At 37.5% G+C, this 15861-nt stretch overlaps 1 protein-coding gene across 1 annotated transcript in view; it reads right to left on the bottom strand.

Annotated features, from left to right (window-relative positions):
- Positions 1 to 15861, bottom strand: part of Col14a1 (collagen type XIV alpha 1 chain) — a 182287-nt gene that overhangs the window by 151086 nt on the left and 15340 nt on the right. The window contains exons 2-5 of the mRNA XM_090339326.1: positions 15529 to 15653; positions 10105 to 10221; positions 9108 to 9251; positions 6355 to 6444 (exon numbers count right to left, since the gene is read on the bottom strand). Coding sequence (XP_090195452.1) covers positions 6355 to 6444; positions 9108 to 9251; positions 10105 to 10221; positions 15529 to 15616 — 439 coding nt within the window. The 5' untranslated portion in view covers positions 15617 to 15653. The remainder of the gene's footprint in view (positions 1 to 6354; positions 6445 to 9107; positions 9252 to 10104; positions 10222 to 15528; positions 15654 to 15861) is intronic.

Raw genomic sequence — 15861 nt, 5'->3', positions numbered from 1 at the left:
TAGAGCTAATCCAATCACTGCAGCTCTTGGTATCACCAATCTGATTACTGTATTTCCTGACTCATGCATGGAAATATAAATGAATGACCCAATGAACTAATGAATGAATTAATAATCCAATGAATCAATGAACCAATGAAAATTCCTCTTGAAAGTTTTTGTAATCACACTCAGTGGTAGAGCCTTTGTCTAGAATGAATGAGGCTATGGTGTTGACCTACAACATTACAGAAATTAGATAAATAAGGTCAAGGTTCCCTAGCTTATGCTTGTAATCTAGCCACTTGCAAGGCAGAGATTGAAAGGATCATAGTTGGAGGTCCGCCCAGGCAAAAAGTTAGTGATGATCTGCCCTCCCCCCGCCACAACCATGAACCAATAAGCTGGGCATGGTGGTATGTATGCCATTCCAGCTACTCAAGAAGCTGCTATCTGCAAAATAGGCTGGAAGTGTGGCTTGGATAATACAGGAAATACTTGCCTAGCACAACTGCAAGGCTCTGGGTTTTGAAACCCCAGGACTGCTTTTGTACATGATTTAATTTAAAAATGATTTTCAAAGAGCCTTGTCCCATGTGAAATAGGGCTGCTCAGTACTGTGTGATTGTCCTGGGGAGAACTACTTAGAGGCTTTCATTATTACCACAGGTAATCTATTTCTAAGTCTGCTTAGAAATAATGCTTTCATGGAAGAGAGCAGTTCGGAGATGGAGAAGCAAGAAAGAGCAGCTGATAGTAGGAAAGAGCCTTCGATCCAACAGTGGCTGAAACACAGAAGAGCACTGTCTGACGTTTCAGTCAACTAACTAGATATGCTAGACTGGTCCAGTGTGATTTATTATATAGCTTAAAAATTTGTAAAACCTGGAGAACTTATGGACACTGGACTGTCACATAGCACAATATGTTTCTTGTATGCATATGGTGATGCTGGTGTATACAAAATGCAGCAATATAATTATGTTCATATACCATATTTGAATATGACTATGAATTACTATGTTGATTGTTTATGTATTTACAATACCATACTTCTTTTAAAAAACAGAACTAAGGCTTCATGCTTGCTTCACAGGCATTCTGCTGCTGACACATACTTCCAGGGCTTTTTATACACTGGACATTTTCTTTTCCTTTTTTTCTTCTTTCTCTTTTTTTGCTTGGGCCATGCCTGGACTCTAATATAGAGAACTGTATTTTTCATGTCATGGCTAGAATTCCAGAGGCATTCTGCCATGCCTAGCTTCTTCCACTGAGATGGAATCCCATGAACTATTTTTGCTTGGGTTGCCCTGGAACCAGGTTCCTGGGTAATTTCTGTTGGACTACATAAGTTCCATTAAGGTAGAATTCTTCAGTTCAATGTCGAATTTGTCCTTCATCATTAGGGGATAATTACAAAACCTCCTTATGAAATCATTGCCAAATTAGCACTAAAAGTTGGCCTGTGATAGCATCAACTCATATACATTCTTAATTCAATGGCAGTGCTTCATTCCTGCAGTCTCAGTTACTCAGAGGACTGAGATATGAGGATCTGGGCAAATCCTAAAGATTCTTATCTCTAATTAATCAACAACAACAACAACAAAAAACAGAACCACCTCTTTGTGTAGCTCAAGTAGTAGAGCACCAGCCTTGAGTGAAAAAGCTAGGCAAGAGTCAGAGGACTTGAGTGCAAGAACCAGTATTAACACACACACACACACACACACACCATAAAACAAAATGTACATTCTAATATTGGTATGAGTTTTTTTGTGTGTGTGCTTTGTTTGAGACATTCTTAACATATTGCTCAGAGTAGTCTTAAACTCATGTTTTCCCTGTGTTACTGTTTCAAATGCTGCTATTTTAGAAATAAACCACCATGCTCAGAGTCATACATTCTAATACGAGCATAATTACTAGATTCTAAGTATACTTTACAAATACTAACTCATTTCATTATCACAACTAATTCTTGGGAATTTCTGTGTTTCAGATTTATAAGAATTCAAGAAGTGAACTTGGGGGAGGAGGGCGGTGTATGCCCTAGGGCTTGAACCCAGGGCCTGGGTATTGTCTGAGGTTCTTTTGCTCAAGACTTAGCACCCTGCCACTTGAGCCATGGCTCTGTTTCTGGCTTTTTCTGAGTAGTTTACTGGAAATAAGAATATCATGGACTTTTTTTCCCCTGGGCAGGCTTCCATCCTCAGATCTCAGCCTCCTGAATAGCTAGGGTTACAGATAAGAGCCACGAGTTCCCAGCAAAAGAAGTGAAAGCTTTTGAAGGGGCATCAGTGAGCGTATATCCTAAGGAATTCTTTTTTTTTTTCCTAAGCAACTCTTATTGGAAGCAACCAAACAGATCAGATATCTTCAGAAAAAGAATTACTCAATTGAATAAATGATTCTGTTCCAACATATTCAAAAGTTTTGAACATTCCAAGGCAAGAGTCATCAACCTTAGTCTGAAAAGGGAGAGAAAATATTGATGTCTTTGCAGGCTCTGTTGGAACTACTCAATTCTTGCAGAAATCCAATCATAGGTAATGTGTAAGGAATGAGCATAGATGGGTTCCAGAAAATCCTTATTTTGAAAACTACTTAGAAAATTAGACTTGCCCAGTGGACTATAGATTAGTAACTTCTGGAAGGAATAACTCATCTCATAATTTTCCCCTAAACCGGGAGTTCTAAGACTTACCCTTTCACTCCTTACTCTGAAGAGAGATAATAATAATAATAATAATAATAATAATAATAATAAAGACCAGTGAACTTAATTTAAGGAAAAAAAGAAAGAAAAAGTAACTCTATGCTACTTATATCTGTCCCATAATCTTTCAATCCTGTTCTGCATTATTATGTAAAACTCCAAAAATAACTAGAAAAGGCTGTTTGGAAAACAACTGGAGAAATCTCTACTTGTGTATATGTGCCAACATTGTGCTCAATGGCAAATACCATTTTTTGTAGAACTACTTTTGGATTATTGAAGAAACATGTACGACTAAAAGAAAGCAACTAACTGTATAGCAACTTCTGTTAAGGATCTTAGCTCCACATATAAAGTAAAAGTCTGAAATTCGTGAAATATAACTGTATCTGAGCAACAATTGATGGAGACTCATACTAGAAGGTTAAAGGTTTTAAGAAAAACAAAGAGCAATATACTTTAATGTGAATCATGGGCCTGCTATACCTAGGAAGAGGGCTTACACTAAGTTTTGCATTAAAGTTCAAAGTAAGAAAGAATTTTCTGTCTCTAGTAACCCCCACTAATACTCCCCTACCTCAATCAGCTTCTTGGGATCCTCAATACTTCCCTGAATTGTCACCATGTCTCATAACTTAATTTGCAAGACAATTTGCTCATTGGGTACAGTGGCTTACATCTATAATCCTAGCTATTTGGGAGATACAGATTGGGAGACTCATAGTTCAAGGCCAGTCTGGGGAAGAAGTTCACAAGACTGTATCCCAACCTATAAAGGCTAGGCTTGGTCACACAAACTTGTTATCTCAGCTAGGCAAGGAGTATAAATAGGGAGGTCCAAGCAAATAAGGCCATAGATAGACAAATCTCAGCAAATGGGAGACCCCATTTGAAAATAATTAAAGCAAAATGACTAGAGGTAAGGCTCAAGTGGTAGAGCATCAAACATGAGACACTGAGCTTGAGTCTATTACTACAAAGAATAAGAGAGAATTCTTTCAGACATTCAGTACCTTCACAAAGCCCTTATCGTCTCTGCACAAACCTCATTCAACCTGTCTGTGAATGAAGTCACCTTTCTCCCCCAAAATCTCTTGAGACAGCCTGCTCCCTCACTCAGGTCCTCATCACTACAATAAATACCTAGACAGAGCCTGGCTGAGAGTGAGTGTGGAACAATCCTCTGGAAGGAAGGAGAGCCTTCAAGGAAGCACATGGACTCTGAATATGCTCCTTCTACAGATGTTTCTTATTACTTCTCAGAGCACAGGCCAACATCCCCCAGTTCCCATTGTCCATATCTTTGTTTTGAATTCATGTCACTTAATCATATGTTTTGGAAGGGCAAGATAAAGGTGCAGTGGGTGGAAGAATAGAGAAGTTTAGACAGTTTAGGAACAGAATTATGGCTAAAAAATGTTAGAGCCAAAATCCAACCAATACATAGACAATTGATTTCATCTCAAAGATTCTCTAAGTACTGAATGACAAAACAACAAAAACACTGAATGCTCCTTCCAGTTTATTCATTTGAAACCCAAGGACACAAATACAGTTAAAGACCAATTAAAGACCAGAACAAAGATGGCAAACCTATAGTAATAGGACAGAAAATAATCTCTGAGGCAAACATTAAATTATCAACAGTAAATGAGAATAATCACAAATAATAAATAAAAAATTGATTAGGAAAATATAACTTACTGCATATGTATCTATCATTATAAATATTTAAGGAAAAATTACAAATTATGATAAATATAAGTAAATATTAGTGATTAGAACACATTTTTCTTTATTTTTAAACTGTATTGTTTTGGCCTTTTCTCTTTTGGTACTGGGGATTGAAACCAGGGTGTTACACTTGTTAGGCAAGTGCTTTGCCATGAGCTACATCCCAGTCCTAAAACACATTTTTTTTTTTTGCCAGTCCTGGGCTTGAGCTCAGGGCCTGAGCACTGTCCTTGGACTTTCTCAAGGCTAGAGCTGTACCACTTGAGCCTCAGCACCACTTCCGGCTTTTTTCTATGTATGTGGTACCGAGGAATCGAACCCGGGTCTTCATGCATGCTAGGCAAGCACTTTAACCACTAGGCCAAACTCCTGGCCCAAAAACACATTTTTCTTAAGAGCATGTGAAATGCTTTTTTTTAATTGAGCATATTTAAGTAATAAAACATCCCAAGAAATTTCAAATAATATTCCTTCACACCATGTTCTCTGACCACATGCAATAAAAAGTCAGACACTGACAGCAAATACATGTTTAAAATATTCCACATGTTTAGAAATTCATAACATATTTAATTCATGTAATAAAGAAGACCATCTAGTAGAAATTAGAAAATAAAATGATACATATCAAAATGTATGTGGTACAGATCATGAAGCTTTTGGAAACAGATTTTAAAATGCATATGATAGAAAATGAATGATACAAGCATCCAATTTAGGAAGCTAGGTAACAAAAATATCAATAAAGAAGTATTAGACATAAAAGCATGAAATAAAGACACAGGGTATCAATGAAAATATAAATGCACTCATTGAAGAACTTGACTTTGAAATGTATAATCTAGGAAACTTCTACAACATGTGTAAAAGGTAAGGTATCCACCAATGTGCTAGAAAAGCTTTTACATCCAAAATAATTTAAAGGCATCTTAAAGTAGTTTTTAGAATGACAGCATGAAAGAAAACTAAACAGGAAAAAACTACTCACTAATAAATATATAAATGATTAGTTCTTAATATTAAAGATTTCACATATTAGAAATATATGGAACTACACACTGTATCTACAATCTGCTACATATCTATAAATTTGGCAATCTATAATTTACAAATACTTTAACCCACAATTCCACAGTCAAAATATGCTTGATGTAGCTTGTTTGTGATAGTGAGAATCAGAAAACACCTATAATCATACATAAAGGGATAACTAATAAACATTAACTATCTGTTCATGTAAAAAATGAGGCCAGAAAATTTGAGAGGTAGAGGATGTCAGGGATCAAGATGCATTGTACTCATAAATGGATATGTTAGATGGGAGCCTCTCTATACAACCTTTTATATATCCTTTTTGTAAAGATAAAAAGGTGAGGCAAATAACAACCAAACCTACATTACTCAAGAGTGATAAACATTTGAAAGATTTTTTTTCTGGTAGCCACACAATTTTTCCCAAAGAACTCTGCAAGGAAATCTTACTCTCCACATGTCACAGATGAAGAATTAGTCACAGAAATGTGGCTATCTAATGTGAGATCACAGAACTGTGCTGAAAATTGCTTTGCTTTTTAACAGACACAGAGTGGATACATGCAATTCTATACTGGCAATCCAGCCCCCTGTATGTTGTGACAAGGGCAGATCTTAGGAAGGAAAAAGAATACAGAAAACAAGGAACATAACATGCTGCAACGTTATACTTGAACATTCTTAGAAAAGTGACAGAGAGGTCACAGGCCTAAGTGTTGACAGCTATTTTGTGTGAGGAAGGATGCAAGAGGTGGAAAGGAGCCCAGGGTGATTTTCATAGTAGATTGTATGACTCTTCTAATGGGACCCACAAGTATGCACATGCGTATTGTCTGTGCATTACACAAATTGACTCCCAAAATGAACTCATCAAAAAAATCTCTGACCTTCTGGTGAAGATGGTTTACTCCCATTTCCTCTGTCGACAACCTTGACTCTGGGCTTGGCTGGATCTTTTCTTTTCTCTAAATCTTTAACTAGAAGAAAAGTAGAAACACAACAACATTGCATGTGAGTGTCTATAAGAAAATACCAAATTGTCCTAAAACCCCTGCAAGCTCTCAGTATTACTCGTAGACATAGTACTCAGTCATCCTCAAGTATTAGCACTGATTTTTTTTCTTCAGTCTTGTCACAGGAATGGGAAGTAGTGAAGGCTTTGGTTTAACTATTCACTGTGGGCAAACAAATTTAATCCTTCCTAACTGCTATCATTGATCGTTCACAAGGAAATGAGAGAGCAGGAGGATAGACCATATTTCATAAAACCAGTAAGCATCTAGGCACCAGTGGCTCATTCCTATAATCCTAGCTACTTGGGAGACTGAGATCTGAGGATCACAGTGTGAAGCCAGCCTTGGCAGGAAAGTCCACGAGACTCTCCTCTCCAATAAACTAAAAAGAGAAACAAAAAAAAAATGCAAGTGGATCTGTGGCTCAAGTGCTAGAGCACTAGCTTGAGCATAAAAGCTCAAGGGTAGCACCTAGTACCCAGGCCTTGAGTTCAAGTCCTAGGACCAGGACCAAAAAAGGAAAGGACTAAAGAAAAAAAATGTTACTAAATTAAAAATTTAAATCCTTCAGGGTTTTGCCCAGAACACCGTTTTCCTGGTTCCAACTACAGAAACCTCCAGGCAGGGAAACCGGGCTTTATTTAGCTCCAACCCCACAGGAAATAAGCATATAGCTAACATGGAAAGAAAGCCATGCAAAAAAAAACAAAAACAAAAAACACCACTTTAGATTTAATCTAAGAAACTGCTATTTGAGAACAAATCCCTCTATCCTTTTAACAAAAATAATCTAATTACAAATGAAGTATACTTACATATAATTTATCTGTTAACCAATTAGCTGGCTCCACTGCCAGTATCCCATGAGCAAGACACACACAAATGGATTTCTTTTTAGTGTGCTTTAAATAAGTAGTTACTGAGGATGCTTTTTAGGGGCTCCTGTGTTTCTTCTTGCTGTTTAGTTAATGAAACACTTGAAACAATCACAAAACCTTCCAACTTCAAGTGAAGTGAAAGGTAGTCCTTCTTCCTTCTACTACTACCTCGAGGCTTTAAGAGGTCTTTCAGTCACTCCATAAGCCAAAGATGCACACAGCTCCAATACAAGAGACAGAGAGCGTCCTTATACTGAGAATAATCTAAAACCCTTTCCGAGCTCTCAGATAATGTGAGTCTCTAAAGAACATAACAGTGGCTCATATCTATAACACTAGCTGCTCACAGGCTGAAATCGCAGAATCCAAATTCAAAGCCAATCTCAGGCAGATAAATTCAAAAGACTTCATCTCCAATTAAATAGTAAAAGGCTAGAAATGGAGGTATGGCTCAGGCACCAGCCTTGAGAAAAGCTAAGGGGAGCGCTCAAGGTCCTGAGTTCAAGTTCCAGTACACACACACACACACACACACACACACACACACACACACACCCCTTTTATAACATCTGTATGTCGTATGGACAGGGAAATTTTCCAAAAGTCTCTGCTCACAAGTTTAAAGAGATAGCAAACTAGCAAACATTCACTTGGTTTCTGTTCTTTTCTGAATCACAAAATGTGTTTCCCAAAATATGTCTACTCCGCAGAGGAAGAAAGAAAAGAGGTGGGTGTTCAAGTCCAGATATAATATGATTGCACACAGAACTCTAGAATTCATGACTTCCCAGACTTCTGGATCTTTTTTAGTCAGCCATGGGACTTGAACTCCAGGCCTGGGCACTGTTCATGAGTTTTTTGCTCTACAACTTTGAGCCACAGCTCCACTTTTCGTTTTTAGGTGGTTAATTGAACAGCGCTCAGGCTCTGAGTTCAAGCCCCAGGACAGGCACCAAAAAAAAAAATTACTATTGCCTTATCATATAACCAATGGACACCAATAAAGACCATTGAAGAGCTGTCTAACCATAGTGTAGGAGACATTTTAATTTTTTTGCCAATCCTGGGGCTTGAACTCAGGGCCTGACCTCTGTCCTTGTGATAGGCTAGAGCTCTATCACTTAGTCACTGTACCACTTCTATGGAGGTCACCTTTTTCTATGTCTGTGGGACTGAGGAATCAAACCCGGTCTTCCTGCATGCTAGACAAGCACTCTACCACTAGGCCAAATTCCCGGCTCCTGTAGGAGACAATTTTAAGGAAAGCACTTAAAAGCTGAATCTTAGCTGGCACCAGTGGCTCACAACTGTAACCTAGCTACTCAGGAGGCTGAGATCTGAGGATCGTGGTTTGAAGCCAGCCTGGGCAGGAAAGTCTGTGAGACTCTTACCTTCCACAAACTACTCAGAAAAAGCCAGAAGTGGTGCTGTAGCTCATGTTAGATCATTAGCATTGAGAACAAAGAGGTTCAAGAACAAAGCCCAGACCCTGAGTTCAAGCCCCAGGACCAGCAAAAACTAACTAAATAAATGCTAAATCTTAACTAATTGATGGGAATCCAACAACACAGGAAAAGAAATGGCAGACATAGGAGTAATACATACACAGCGAGGCTAACCATCTTTCAAGATCTCTACAAATCTAAAAGACAATTTAGGATTATAATCCTTTAGGATATAACACTGCAAACTCAAATTCAGTCCTGGGACACAGCCCTGAGTGCTATTTTAAGACCTGTAAATACATACTTCTGAACTGCCCTTGGGCTGGCTTGCTTTCTTTGTCTTTATTGTATGCGATGAGTTGAACAGTGTAATTCTGCTCAGGCATAAGACCCTGAATAATTGCTTTTGTTGCAGTGTTCTGGAGATTCAGTTGATTGGTTTTTCCCCCTGGAACAAAACAAAAAGGAAAGTCAATTCTAAGATATAAGACTAACTATATGTGTTAAGAAATTGCAATCATAAACAATCAAGATTTTAAAAAGCAAAAAATGTCTTTAAGGATTTACTTTAGTTATACACATATATATACTATACTAGATAATATTTCAATAAACACCAAAAATTAAATAAATGCATTCAAAAATATATAAAGTCTGGGGGGGATATGTTGGGTCAAGAGAGATGCAAAGAGATGACATTGATCAAGGTGCATTGGTCTCATGATTTAGTTTATCATTTACTCATAGTTATATAATGGTTGAATCACATTCTACCACGTTTATTAGCTATAATTTATTCAGTATAATTTATTCAACATTCTCCTCCTGGGGATCGAACTCTGGACCTGGGTGCTCTCGCTGAGCTCTTCAGCACAAGGCTACTGCTCTACCATTTGAGTCACAGAACTACTTTGCATTTCTGGGGGTTAATTGGAGGTAAGAGTCTTAGTGCCCAAGGTGGCTTTGAACCTCGATCCTCAGATCTCATACTCTTGAGTAGCTAGGATTACAGGCATGAACCACTGGTGCCTGGCAACAACATCTATATTTATCTATACATAAAAAGTTACTAATGCTTGTTTGGGAACGTGGCTTAGAGGTAGAATGCTTGCCTGGCATGTATGAAGCCATGGATGCAATTTCTCAGAAAAATTCGGAAGCTATGGTTCAGTGATAGCATGCTAGCCTTGAGCAAAAGAAGCTCAGGCACAGTGCCCAGGCCCTGAGTTACAAGCTCCAGGATTGACCAAAAAAAAAAAAAAGTTACTAATGCTCTAGAAAACACAGTAGTTTTTTTTTACCTGAACTTGGAGTAACAAGGAGTTTGTATCCACCAAATTTCCCTCTTGGAGCCTTCCACGAAATCTGTATACTGTCATGAGATATCATGTTATATCTTAATCTTGTGGGTGGAGCCACTGGAAAGGAAAACAAAATCAATTTAAACAAAACTTTTAAACTTCATCTGTTAAGTAGAAAAATCAAGGCAATGTAATCCAAAATATTTCATCAGCTTCAAAACGTGTTCTTTCTATACCCCATTGAGTTGATCCATCTGAGAAATAAGACACATGTAGAAACATTTGTTTTTTTTAACATTTGTCAAAATGTTTGACCTGAGAAATCTCAGCTTAGTGTCAAAACTAAATACTCTATGGTGGCTTACTCACAAAGCCAGCCTTTGAAAAAATTTTTAGTATGTTTTGAGGATGATTAGTTTTCAACATAGAAGATGAGAGTGTTCGTAGTCTACCCTATGTGACCTACTTTATTTATGTACACCTTTAGGTTTTGCACTATGCTGATCAATATTTTTGTTGACATGCAGGTTGAGAAGGTAATTATAGATATATGCTAATAAGATGTTGACTTTTTAAAAAATGAGTGATTATAGAAACACTCAGGATCATATGATGTTTCATAAACATTCAAAAGTCACTGATTTATATCTGTCAGACATATCTCACATATATGAATTACTATCTAATCTTTTTTGACAGTTCACAAAAATGTACATATAGATCTGTGGACATGTTGTGTTGTGTGAGTCATTCAACCTTTCAATCATATTTTGGTACTTTCTATAAATGTTCCAGAATTTTTAATGAAATACTGTACATGTGAATGTTCTCATTCCATGATATATCTAAAGTAATTTATCAAAATGAAAGGCTAGTATTAAAAGAAAATTTGATACCTCTCTAGACTTTCTTTCTAGGTTTAGGAGTATAGGAAAAGAAAATAACCATTCTCCTAGAGAGCTATGTAGACACAGGCATGGTAGTTCATGCCAGTAATCTCAGCACTGCAGAGACTGAAGCAGGAAGACTGTAGATATTGTTTAGATCAGCCTAGACTACATAGAAAATTCACTGCCAGGGCCAGGCGCCTGGCCTAGTGGTAGAGTGCTTGCCTGGTGTGCATGGAGCCCTGGGTTCAATTTCTTGGTACAACATACACAGAAAAAGCTGAAAATGGTGCTGTGACTCAAGTGGTAGAGTGCTAGCCTTGGGAAAGCCCAAGGACAGTACCAGTCCCTGAGTTCAAGGCCTAGGACTGGCAAAAATTAATTAATTAATTTTAAAAACAAAAGAAAATTCCATGCCAGTTTGAACTACATTTAACCAGACCCTGCATCAAGCAAAACTAAATACACAGAATTTAACAGGGATGTGGCATGCCAGGTGAGGTAGCTCACACCTAGCGACTCAGGAGGCTGAGATCTGTGTAAGGAGGTTCAAAGCCAGCCTCAGGCACTGAAGTCCGTGAGACTCTTATCTCCATCTAACCACCAGAAAACCGGAAATGATACTGTGGCTCATCCCTATGATCCTAGCTACTCAAAAGCTGAGATCTAAGGATAACAATTTGAAGGCAGTTTAATTTAGTAAAGTCCATGAGACTTTTATCTCCAATTAGTTAGCACACACAAACAAACAAAGCAGAAGTGGAGGAGGTGTGGCTCGGGTGCTAGAGTGCCATCCTTGAGTAAAGAAAGCTAAGGGTCAGTACCTAGACTCTTAGCTCAAGCCTTAGTACAGGCACAAAAAGTGAGAAAGAAAACTCACTGAAATCCTCATGAAAGTAGTTAAATATGTAAACTTGCTCCTCAAGAACAAGCTGACTGTACATGAAATGCCCACACTGCTTCTTTGGAGGAAGTTTCATTAGAAGAAGGAAAAATGACTTATTGTCCAAACTACCTAGTCATCTGAAATCAGATGACTGAAGTACACAATCTCTTCCCTAGTACCACAAAGAAACAAAGAATAAAAAAATAAGTACTTTCTAGTTGTCCTTTCCCAAGTAGAGAATACTTTGGGAAGCAGAGATAGCAGGGTCATGGGTCAGACAAGCACAATTATTTGCTATTAAATATCTGGCAAATAGCCAGATATATCTCAAAAGCCAAGCCAGGCACGGTGAGTCACATTTTTAATCACAGCTGCTCAGGAGGTAAAGATAAGAGGATCTCAGACTGAGGCTGGTCCAGAACAAAAAGCATGAGACCCTACCTATCTGAAGAAAAAAATGAAATAACTAAGGCAAAATGTGCTAGAGGGATGGTTCAAATAGAACAGTACCTGCCTAGCATGTGTGAAACTCTGGATTTAATCCCCACAACCACAAAAATAATACAAAAGTACTGCCATTTGATCTTTTCCCAACAGATCATGTCTAAGTGTAAGTATTTCCACTACCATTGAAAGAAAATCTTGTTTATAAAGTTCATATTTCCTTTAATATTTTGCCTTTCCTGGAGAAATACGTTGGGAAGGAGAAACACTAGTTAAGGAATTTTTGAAAGACACATGAGGTCACAATTGTGGATTTCAGTTCACTCCCTGCCCCCTGTGGAAAGCTCTGGGACTTGAGCCAAAGCCAGGGCAGCAAAACTGACAGAAACACTGTAGAATGTCATGGAAAAATAATTAGTCTTATCGCATGGAACAAAAATCTGTGTGTATTTAATACCAAACCCATGATTTATTTTTTCTTTTTGGCAAAACCAAAAAAAATAAAAGTTCTCTCTAATAATCAACTTCCAGGAATAATTATAAATGCTTTCATGAACTGGACTCAAAAGTCGATTTGTGCCAGTGAAACTTGCAATCCTTTTTTTTAAGTGTTAGAAAAAAGAGCTTTAATATTTCATTACTGACACACACCTGGAACCCAGAGGAAGACAACAAACTCATCTTGGCAGGGAAAAGTCAGGCTTCCTTTGCAAGCTTAGGCCCAAGAAGACACCTGTAAGCCTATGAACCCGTCCCTACGAGGATGGAAGAGGAAGACTCAGGCTTAGACTTGTTAATCAAGGTATGGTCTTTTTAGACTTGTTCTGTTGTATTGTGCTTTGAAATGGCTCATTTTCTTTGCAAGCCAAAGAATTTCATTGCAATTATTCCCATGGACAAGAGAAAATGTTTTTATGTCATGCCACTGAAGTCTCAATATCAAGCATCTAGGAAATCCTACTTACAATCTACTTATGAAATGGATCGTTTTCCATTGTTTCCTTCCTTCTTCTCCTCTCCCACTTCTCAGATTGGCTTGAAGCTTGTTGTTTTGACAACCAACATTATCTATGTAAAGATTACTTTCTAATGAAATATTCACATTTATTTTTGAAAATAGTATTGTGTGTGTGTGTGTGTGTGTGTGTGTGTGTGTGTGTGTGTGTGTGTGTGTGTGTTTCAGTATTTTAAGCTCAAGGCCTGGGCTTGGTACCTTAGCTTTTTTGTTCAAGGATCACTTAAGGCTTTTTGCCGGTTAATTGTAGATAGGAATCTCACAGACTTTTCTGCCCCAGGTGGCATCATAATTCTCAGAGCTCAGCCTCCTAAGTAGCTAGGATTAAAAGCCATTAGTGGCTGGAATTTCCAAAAACACTTACTTTTTGCACAAGAACACTACAGTGGACATGTCATCTTCACTATCCATAATCAAAAGCTCCATCTTTCCTTCGGAACAGCCCCCTGGTTTTATTCCAAGAAACATGGCCACCTCCTACTACAGGGAGCCTGGCTGCCCTGAGAATCAGTCACATGTGCCCGGCTTGAAGTAGGGAAGCCACTTCAAGCAGGTGAAGTGGATACTCCTCAAAACTGAACGCACAAGTCCAGGGAGGAAGGAAAATGGCATAGTAGCTTTATTCCAGTGTCATGGTCTATAGAAAATAGTCATTCAGCCCAGGGCATTCCCACCTTCTTTAATCTTTTCAAGACTGATTATTGAACTTTTCTTTTAATTGTATGAGGTCCCACATTATCTGCCAATTAGGAAATATATTTTTGGTTTTAAGTTAGACTGGAAATTTTTCTTTTTAATTATGCGTTGCTCAGTTCAATTTCTCATCAAACCGTGCCTCGTTGTGAAGAGGCAGGGGTGGTATTCATGTATTTGGACTTTTCTGTTACTCTCAATTCTAAGTCAGCATTTCTAAAAGTGCTTTACTGCATGTATACTTCTTATTTTGTTGAGAAGTATTTCATCACCATACTTTAGCCTCTGTGACATTCCTATGCCTGTCTGGTAATGTCATTCTTCATACATGTGTATGCTTACTTCTGGGTTAGCTCCATTTCTGTGTAAAGAGCTAAGAAATATCTACACTAACTTTGGGGATATAACATATCTGTCACACCACTCCACCCTGCCATGATAGCATAAAAGCAACGATAGGCAATATGGCTATGTCTAAACAAATATGTGTGGCTGTGTCCCAATAAAACTTTATTTATAAAAACAGGCCATGGGCCATATAGGATGAAGCTAAATGAAAGGACCTCCAGGATATAGAAACAAAAGCCATATAATGAGTGATTGTTGTCCTTAATATACTATGTTATCTCTCATCTCTTTTACTGTCACTTGGTTATATCATATTGTTACAGTATTTCACCTTGTTATCTGATATAGTGTATATATTCGTATTTGGTTATTTGAAATCAGATAGGGAAAGGGGGAAAACAAGATGAGGGATGGGGTGGGGGGAGGGAAATGGAGACCAAGACATGAGAAAGGGTATCAATGTTTGTGAAGTAATGCACCTTCTATCTGGTGAATATAATGTAACCCTTCTATTAATTACAATTACAATAAAAAATATATGGAAAAAGAAAAAAATAAAAAACAGGCCATGGACTGGATTTGGTCCATGGATGGTTAACAGTCAACTACAGATTTAAAGAAACAGATAGGGAATTATGTACAGTTCTCAGCAATGCAGAGCTGATTTCAAAAGCTGAGTTTAAAACAAAGTAAACGATTACTATAAACATCTAAGCATTACATCAGCAGTCTATGCCTGCATTGATCCTTAACTATTTTTAAGCTATTTGGTATGTTTTAAGAAATGGAGAAAAATTAACTAGCTATGAAATGGTAGAAATAATTTGCTTACATGGATGCTGTAGTTCTTTATTATGAAGATTGACTTTGTAACATGTAAAACTGACTTTCACAGATTGTACTTTCAAAATCTTTCCAGAAAGAGCTGTTCAAGTATCTACCACAAATTACTGTGATATTGCTGGTGACAGTACAACCCTCACCAAATTTGTGATCTATTTCTACAATGCAAACAATGAAACAGGTACAATCCCACCTATTTCCTTCCTAAAAATACAGTTGAACCAATGAAACTTTGTTATGATAAATAACAATGATGATGCTATCCAAGAGAGTAGACCCCCACTAATTATCTTAAAGATTTCAATTACCTTGACTCTGGACGATAGTGAAGAAATAAGCAATTGCCACAAAAGCTGGAATCAGCCAGTATCGCATCTTGCACTGGAAAATCTTCATTTTCTTTTCTGCCCTTTACATGGGGTGTAGTAACTACCTGAGAATACAAAGCACAGAAACATATTTGAGAAGACTGTAAATAAGTATGCATCATCTTCTGAGACAGGCAAATAAACCAACGTGGATTATATTGTCAGGAAGGAATTTATCCCCTAGAGTATTATATAATACTGTTAGTGTTACGTATTATATATTACTACAATTATTTAGATAATAATAACTATCTAAAAGTATCTAAAAAGCAA

This window comes from Megascapheus bottae, chromosome 9 (genome assembly GCF_031878675.1).
Source record: "Megascapheus bottae isolate mThoBot1 chromosome 9, mThoBot2.hap1, whole genome shotgun sequence".
Lineage (NCBI taxonomy): Eukaryota > Metazoa > Chordata > Mammalia > Rodentia > Geomyidae > Megascapheus > Megascapheus bottae.
This window is presented reverse-complemented; position numbering and strand designations above follow the sequence as displayed.